We start from the raw sequence: 9,045 nt of genomic DNA on the forward strand, positions 1-9,045 counted from the left end.
AGGTTACAGTAGCTAGGCACAAGCTCTGTTGCAGTACTTCTATATTTGGCAACCTTGGAACCAGGAAATGTTCTGAGTCCTGTGAGGCTGATGCCTCCTTTCTGCAGCAAATGAGATGTGCATGTTGCCTTTTGCAAACAAACCTTTCTTCTCATTTCTTTTTGTAGAAAGTGTCAGCCTTGGCTTAATGGTAGCCCTCTTGTTACCGAGTTAGAAGGTTGTGGGTTCAAACTCGACATACTTGAATACATAGCAATCAGAAAATTTAGGACACAAAAGGAGCCTATTTGGCTTATTGTGTCTGCAGTGGCCGATGAAGGAATACCCAACCTAATCCCACCTTCCTGCGCCAGGTCTCTAGTCCTGCAGGTCACAATTCTTCAAGTAGACATCCAAGGACTTTGTAACATGTTGAGAGTTTCTGCCTTTATCACCCTTTCAGACAGTGGGTTCCAGGTCCCTACCATCCTCTGGATGAAAAAGTCAATTTCCCCTCTAATACTTCTGCCAATCACATTAAATCTAGCACCACCACCTCCCCACCCTACCCCACCCCACCCCACCCCCCACCCCCTTGGTTTCTGACCCTGCTGCTAAGGAAAATGGATCATCCCTTTTTACTCTCACATTTTATACATTTTATTGTTACCCCTCAGCCTCCTTTGTTCCAAGGAAAACAATTTCAGCCTATCCCAACTTTCCTCAAAGCTAAAATTTTCCAGTCCTGGCAATATTCTCATAAAACTCCTCTGCACCCTATCCAGTGCTTGCTGGTCCATTTCCACCTCTGTAACATTGCCAAACTTCACCCCTGCCTCAGCTCATCAGCTACTGAAACCCTCAGTCATTTGTCACATCTAGACTTAGCTATACTCCTGGCTGGTCTCCCACATTCCACCCTCTGTAAAGATATCCAAAACTCTGCTGCCTGTGCCCTAACGTATCAAGTCCCATTCACCTATTACCCACGTTCGCTGATCTACATTGACCCCCAATCAAGCAACATCCCATCCTCACTTACAAATCCCTCCCTCTCTCTACCATCTCCTCCAATCCCATGACGCCCTGAGATACCTGCACTCATTGAGGCTTTTTTCTGGCCTTTCTTGCCTAATTCTGGCCTTTTGACCATCTCCAATTTTAATCGCTCCACCATTGGTGGCTGTGCCTTCAGTTTCCTCAGTGCTAAGCTCTGGAATTCTCTCTCGACAGCTTTCTGCTTCTCTACCTCACTTTCCTCCTTGAAGACACATCTTAAAATCTATCACTTTGACCAAACTTTTGGTTATCTAACCTAATATCTTCTTATGTGACTGACTGTCATGTTTTGTTTCGTAACACTGACGATGGTCAAAGAATAATTTACTGTTGTCCAAGTGTCAGTGGTTCAATGTTTTCAATGGACCATCAGCATAATTTAGGAACTATTCAAGATCAGGTTTTCGACCCAGATTACGCACTCAAGTGTGGGAGTAGGGTTTGAATCCACAAATTTCTGACGCTGCAGTTGAATTGCTACTGATTGAGTTAAGAATTCAACTTAAAGTTTAAAATGTGTTTTTATATTTTTACATGTTTAAGGTTAGTAGAAATCTCGCAAGAATCCCTGCTCTTCACCTAGGTGAAAGTTTTCCCCCGTATTTGGACAGTATGCAACACTTTGTTCCCCAGGTACAGTATAACTGGGTTGCTTGCAACTTCCACTTTTAAGGGAGGTGCTGCTCTCCCGATAGAACCGGTGAGATTGAAGTAACGTTCCTGAAGCACCTGTACCCTAATCACAACATATTGCAAACGTTTTATCATCTAACCTAAATGTTGTTTAAAACCGCTTATTTTAACTCTGCATTTCTACGCATTTAAATTTGACACCTTTATATTGCTCACGTTTCTCTCGGATTTTTTTTCAGTAGACATTCACAGGACAAGTACGTGTGCATAACATTCATCGTAAACCTGAAAAAATAAATCTGTAATTCCAAGGATGCGTGTTACCGGCTAAATCGGAAGATGGGACAAGACCACCGTGGACATGAGTGGATTGAGAGGGTGGGTGTTATGCCGGAGCGAAAAAAAAGTGAAAGGATTTTCTTTGAAGGAAGCCGCGACATGAATTCCAGCAAGGCACCTCTCCAGGTTCACGACAGGACACACCCACAGCTCCATGCGGTGCTGAGGGCAGCGTTAAAGACGGAATCTTATTGGTAAAAAAAAATATTTCAGTTGCGAAACAATTTCTTCTTCTCGTGTTGCTCCAGGCAAACCGGGTGATTTGAAATCCCAGTTTGACCTTCAGGTGGAACGCCTGTGTGACTGTTCTGAGAAGTGGCAGCTATAGCCTCCAGCGCAAAGCATGCACGGTGAAAAGATGAGCGCGTTAGTTAAACAAATGAGATAGCTTCTGTATTACTTAAATAGATATTGTTATCTGCGGGAGATGTTGAGATAAGCATTGATCTTTCATGTTGTCCGCTTAGTGTCACGCATTCCGCTGTATGGTTGTGCGCGTTCGCGTTCGACTATCCCCTCCAGAATCTACATGGGTCCGATGTTGTTCTCAATGTTTTGAATTCCTGGGCCCCGCTGCTGTATCTGTCGCCTCCGCACGCCTGCACAGAAACTGTCGGGACCCTGCATCCTCCGATTCCTCTCGAGAGGAATACACCGGGGAATCACGAGCGCAATGCACCGGAGATCACACGTTCATTATCCAAGGAGACGACAATATGTAATGTTGTATCCCCGCTGAGCGCAGTACTGGCAGGGAATAAACAGTCTCTCCCTGCGTACCCTTGACGTAATGAAGGCTATAACAATGTTTTTATTTGTATGGAGATACCCACAAAAATGTGCTGTTAAAAACATATTCAACGACTTAAATAATTATTTCGAAAATGACAGCGTTTGCTAAGAGATATAATGTCTTTAAACTAGTGCATCAGCAAGTGCTTTCGTTCGATTTTCCTAAAATGTCTGAATGAACGTGATCACCGAATTGGGGGGGTGGGGGGGTGGGGGGCGGTGGAGTAGTGTTGGCAAACTAATTGGACATAGACTCGTTCCTGGAAATGACACAAGTGATGGAAGAAAATCAAGTGCATCAAAAACAAAATGATCTGTTAATTTGGTTTGATACCTGCAAACCTAACACGTGCGTATTCTGAGTTTAATGTTGCCTAATCAATGAACACATAGGGATAGGGCATCCCATATAATCCAGCTCACTTCCCTGTCGTGTCACGCCGAGTGAAACCAGAAACACAAGTTCATGAGGTGGCGTGTTCTTGGGGACTTGCTGTTGTTACACGAAAAAGACGGAGAGGGCAAACTGTCACCGTACTTTATAAACAAAATAAAAACTGAGTGCCGGGCACCCCGACCCCCTACATGCACCTGACCAAAGATAACCGCGTTAGTTTCTCAGTGTTTACACACAATTAATTTCAATCAGCCTAGCAAAGAACGATTGCAAAGACGGCCGGGTTGTTTCGTGTTTCATTATTGCCCACGCAAGGTGGATTGCTAAGCAACTCCAAAAGTGCAACTCATTCGGAAAAAAGAAATGTAATTTCTGGGAGAAGTGAAGAATAAAATTCATTCAACAATCTCGGAGGAGGTGGGCGGACGTTCCAATTTAATCATAAAAAGTCAAGTGAGAAGAGCAACGTTCAATGCACTTGTTGTGTTGACTGCCTCGCTTGGGACTTGTTGGTTAGTATTTTGTTTCCGCGCCCTTTCTCCACGCCTCCTGCTTTATTTACTGTAATTGTTCAGGAAACAACTCGAATCAATTTCACGGTATTCAAATCAGACAGCAGCCCTGGGAGAGTCCACCCAACAGGTGTTGGGGGGGGAGGAGTGAGATAGGTGTAATAAAATTAAATCTCAACAAACGCATTTGTTTAAATTCCCTCCGTTTTGAAATATCTGTAATTTGTGTTCTGGAAAACGGCAACCCACAGCGAAGGGACGGGGTGAATGAATATAGGGAGTGATTTGCAGGGAATGCCCCTCTGACTACCCCCCCACACCCCAATCCCACACACACACACACACACACACAACCCCCTCTCTGAGGTGTGGTAATGGCTGGATCGAGCACTGATATTACACAGGTCTGAGCGAGTCTCTGGAGACTTAAGGGGGTTTGTCCCTCACACAAGCGAACTACCTGGACGCGCTGAAACTTCAACAACAACAAAAAAAACAACCTCAACTGAAAGCGGTCTCCGCTTTCCAATCACTTTAACAAGACAACGTCGCCTAGTGCAAGGTGCTCAGCGGCTGGCCGAGAGGGGAAAAGGACCAATTTTATTTCGATTCGCCTTTGTTTTGCAACGTAGAGGCACATCTCAGGCTCTCCAACACCCCCCTCCCAGTCACTGGCACCTGGGATACTCCTCGGGTTTGCGGAAGTAACTGTGAAGCTAAGTGCAGCACCCAGTGCCACCATGAACTTGGAGGTTTTCGCCGGGAGGGGATTCGGAGATAAACCGGCCGAGGTTTGCAGCGACTCGGAAGGCAGTGTTCCCTCGCCCCTGTCCGTGGAAGAGGAGCTGGGATCCGATGGGGACTGTGCGGCCAACAGCCCGGCACCTACTAACCCGGGCTCCGAGGGGAAAGCCAAAACATACACCAGGCGCCCCAAACCCCCGTACTCCTACATTGCCCTGATCGCCATGGCTATCAGGGACTCTGCCCCCGGCCGCCTGACCCTGGCTGAGATCAACGACTACCTGATGAAGAAATTTCCCTTCTTTCGAGGTACTTACACTGGCTGGAGGAACTCAGTCCGTCACAACCTGTCCCTGAACGACTGCTTCGTCAAAGTCCTCCGTGACCCATCCAGACCCTGGGGCAAGGACAACTACTGGATGCTGAACCCCAACAGTGAGTACACTTTCGCGGACGGGGTCTTCCGCCGCAGGAGGAAACGCATTGGCCGCAAACTCCTCAAGGAAGCCGGGCCGGGAGACAAACGCATGGAGGTCATGCCCGGCGTCATTTCAGGGTCCAGCAAGGATGAGGGAGCCGGCTCCAAGTTCTCCAGCTCCTTCGCCATTGACAGCATCCTGAGCACGCCCTTCCAGAGGCGAGAGGACAAGGTGTTAGAAGACAAAGTCGCCTGCAACGTTGGCAGACTGTTCTGGTCCAGCAGAGCCTTGCTGCCCTACCCGCTCATGCCCTACACTGCCGCTGCCCCGGTGCCGCCGCTGTTCCCCATGAGCCCCGGTGCTAACTCAATACTTCAGCCCTACCGCTTCCCCGCCTCCGAGCCGGGCTTGCTGCAGTCCCGAGGCACTCATTTCCCCACGAAATGCTTTCAGGACACGATTCCGGTCTCGGAAACATACCCTTGCCTCGGAGTGCCAACGGCGATGCATCCTCATCCTTACCACCCGTACAAGATCGAATCGCTCATCGTTTAGAAGACGAACTTAAAAACAAGAATAAAAACCAAGCAAACTCCAAGGGGAAGAGAAATGGACCCCCTCTTATCGCACTTTTGTTTTTAGAACTTTATAGACTTTTCAATCCCTTCCCACCCATCCCGAGAATCGCTATGTGTTGATTCGAATATTTGTCCCAGATATTTGTCTGGTTTTTTTTTCTGTACATCGACCAAACAGTCGTTCTGGTCCTTACCAAAAGCACCATTATATTACAGGGATTCTAGTAAAGTTATCAATCAATTCTGAACAGGTAGTTTTTTTTTAAATGTGCGATCAACTGGGCATCAGATCATTTCTGCCGCAAACGATGGCATCGCTGTGTGCCAAATAAGTAGTTACCGTGATTTTTTTTAAATAACATAAATATTTATATCGTTTTTTCAAACAAGATGGGCTTAGACAGCTTTGATTTCGTGGTTTTAAACAGTTTAGTTGATGACAATGCTCCAATCGAGTGAATGAGTTTGATAGATCTCAGTACTGTTACTTAAAGACGGGACCACTGCCAATGTAAGCAGGTGACTTTTTGTGTGTGTGTGTTTTTTTGTTTATTAAATGACGCATGAGCCTTATATTTTCGAATAAAAGCTTTGATAACAAACCCCATTAGCGTGTGGCGTGCACTGATTTGACAATCGACGGGTTTCATCTCTGCCATTTGAAAGGGGCGATCTTATCGAATGAGGAGTTCAATAACAGGAATCGGACTCGCGTGAGAAATGATTTAAAAAAAATACGCCCGTGCGTGTTGAAATGTGAGAGATGAGATTATGAAGCACCATTTGCCTTGAAACGTCTGGGGCGGAGTCAAAGTCTTGGGAAAGCCAAAGACAGGTTGTTTACACGTTTCAGCCAGCCAGTAGTTTTTTTATACATACATATACATGAGTTCCTCCGCTTTGTATTTTCAAACACGTGCTTAAATCAATAATGACTCAGGAACAAATCTGAACTTTAGAGAAGGGCACACCGTGTGATATCCACATTTCATTTTCACAGACCTGGTTACCAGCAAAATAAATCCCACTCTCCTTCGGAGGTGGCCATTAAGGCAAGTCTGGTTTTAATTATTTTATCCATGATGAATGCGAACACCAGAGTTTGGCGTTGTATTTTAATGTTTTTCATCTAGTTAAATCTCTAGTAATTAAATTTAACAGGAGGTGCATCAAGTGCTGAAATTTCTTTAAGGGGCCCTACACAAAAAATATGAACCAGTTGGGAGGTTCCGTGGTGCCTTGAACAGAAATCGCCCACGCAGGGTAATCAGAATGCTGGAGATATTTCATGAAGGTATGCAATTACATCAGATCTTAACCTCAGAGCCAAGGAGCTGACAAGGTATGGATTTAAAATGTGGGTTTCTGACGAGGAGGTTGGTGCTCGATGTTGTGGGGGCGGTGGGGGGAGCAGGGAGACATCTCATACTACGCAAACAACTTGAGAAAATGCAGGCCTCCATGCTCGCTCACGATACTGGAATATAAAAAAGGGTTTCTATATATTTTATTTCTTCCTCATCCCCTCCCCATAACTTTCCAAATCAAACAATGCATTCTCAGCCATTCACACTCCAGAGCTCCGAGTCAATGAGAACAAAATGTAAACAAGTTGAATCCTATCGCAACATCAAAGCCTCTAGTGCAGGTGATACACATACTTCTTCATTGGTATGTATGTCTGCTTTACACCAACCACGCGTGAACTTGTAGATTGCCTGGAGCTGCTACATCTTGATGTAAACACTGACGGCCCCCTCCACATCTCCCTGGTGTCCTTCAGGTAATGGACTGCTCATCAGTGAAGCTCCTCTCAAACACTGACACAATGGATAGAATCTTTCAGAAGAACACCTATTTGACTCACTCATTCTCTAGTCTAAGGCTTCGTTTTAGTGTTGAGGATCTGTACTACTGACATATTTTTCACACTTCGAGAGAACTATTTTTCTGGCTATCCCGCGTTTCCTTTGTACTTGAAAGTCCCGCTGATCTGCGGATAGCAAACAAACTGAGGAACACAAGCACAGGTTGACAGAACTGAGATAAAAAGCAAAATACTGCTGATGCTGGAAATCTGAAACAAAAACAGAAAATGCTGGAAAAACTCAGCCGGTCTAGCAGCATCTGTGGAGAGAGAAACAGAGATAACGTTTCGAGTCCGTATGACCCTTTTGTGTCGACAGAACTGACAGGTTTTAAAACACATACAGAATGGAGGGTTTTTTGCAAAAAAAAATACTTTATTCATAAAATATCCAAAAGAACATTACAAAACATTTGAAAATGGTTATTTCCAGGAGTGTGCAACAGCATTCAACTTTTTTTACCCATAGAACACTTTGAGGTGCCTCTATACATACAAACTGATACACAAACACACGCAGGCACAGGTGCAATTCTGATCAGTGCCTCAAGTTGAACACTGCCTTCAATAGTTCACGACCGTCTGAGTTTTCGCTAATCAGTTACCAATCTATCTTGTTTAACCACTTTGAGGCACTCCCATAGCTAGTACTGCGAGTCAGCAGTAGTAGTGTTCACGCGGCGCATCGCTTTTCCATTTAAATTATTGCAATCTTGCGTCCCCCCCAAAAAAAATCCTCATTGCATCACATCGGAAAAGACTGGCCTTTCAGACGATTTGCAATAGACAGGTGTTAAGTTAAACGAATAAGGGGGTGCTGTAGCAGGCTGGTGATTGGCTAAACGGCAATAATTGTACTGGACTGGCGTCCGGTTAAACAACAGGGGTCAGAAGGGAATCTTATCATTTGGTGACTGAATTCTGCCACTATTTCGTCCTAAGGAGGCACTTATTGTTAGCAGTATGGTTGGCTAATATAGTACTCGGACCGAGCTGTTTGGAAGGGTCATGAGGACTCGAAACGTCAACTCTTTTCTTTTCTGCCGATGCTACCAGACCTGCTGAATTTTTCCAGGTAATTCTGTTTTTGTTTTGGATTTCCAGCATCCGCAGTTTCTTGTTTTTTATCTCTGTTTGGAATGGTGATAGTTAAGATGTAACATGGACGGATTTTCAGTAAATGCCATACATATGCACACTTTTGAAAACAGGTCAAAGCAGCAATTTAAAACAAACAACATTTTTAAAGTTCTGTTCCATTGTTTCTATAAACCTAACCACAGTTTAGATGCATGGTCTGCAAGTAGAAAACATATCTGAAAGAGAAGGTGGGGATTTCTTGTTTGTGATGTGATATTGTGGTTGTCTCGCCAGGTAAAAGACATAAAAACAAAAAACTGCGGATGCTGGAAATCCAAAACTAAAAGCAGAATTACCTGGAAAAACTCAGCAGGTCTGGCAGCATCGGCGGAGAAGAAAAGAGTTGACGTTTCGAGTCCTCATGACCCTTCGACAGAACTACAAAATGATGTTCAGTCAGTCTTGGGGAGGCCCAGTGATATCATCCCTGGCACGAAATAGGCAAAAAAGAGTGAACCGAACGGCGCACTTTACATTCCCCTCACACTTGGACAATTTAACCTGACCTGCCTCGTCTTAAAGGTCACATTTTACTGGGCTCGAATTGTTATATTTGCGTCATTCAACGTGATTGACACCTTTCCAT

General features: G+C 44.9%; 1 protein-coding gene across 1 annotated transcript; it reads left to right on the top strand.

Moving 5' to 3' along the window:
* The first annotated feature begins 4,060 nt into the window (after positions 1 to 4,060).
* Positions 4,061 to 6,054, top strand: foxq1b (forkhead box Q1b). The gene has a single exon (XM_041184601.1). It carries the CDS (start codon positions 4,452 to 4,454, stop codon positions 5,427 to 5,429), a length of 978 nt encoding a protein of 325 aa, XP_041040535.1. The 5' UTR covers positions 4,061 to 4,451; the 3' UTR covers positions 5,430 to 6,054.
* The last annotated feature ends 2,991 nt before the right edge of the window (positions 6,055 to 9,045 follow it).

The sequence above is a fragment of the Carcharodon carcharias genome, chromosome 3 (assembly GCF_017639515.1).
Source record: "Carcharodon carcharias isolate sCarCar2 chromosome 3, sCarCar2.pri, whole genome shotgun sequence".
NCBI classification, from domain to species: domain Eukaryota; kingdom Metazoa; phylum Chordata; class Chondrichthyes; order Lamniformes; family Lamnidae; genus Carcharodon; species Carcharodon carcharias.

Bases quoted from the DNA above. Each gene is read 5' to 3' on its own strand.
- foxq1b (XM_041184601.1), top strand. From the start codon at position 4,452: ATGAACTTGGAGGTTTTCGCCGGGAGGGGATTCGGAGATAAACCGGCC.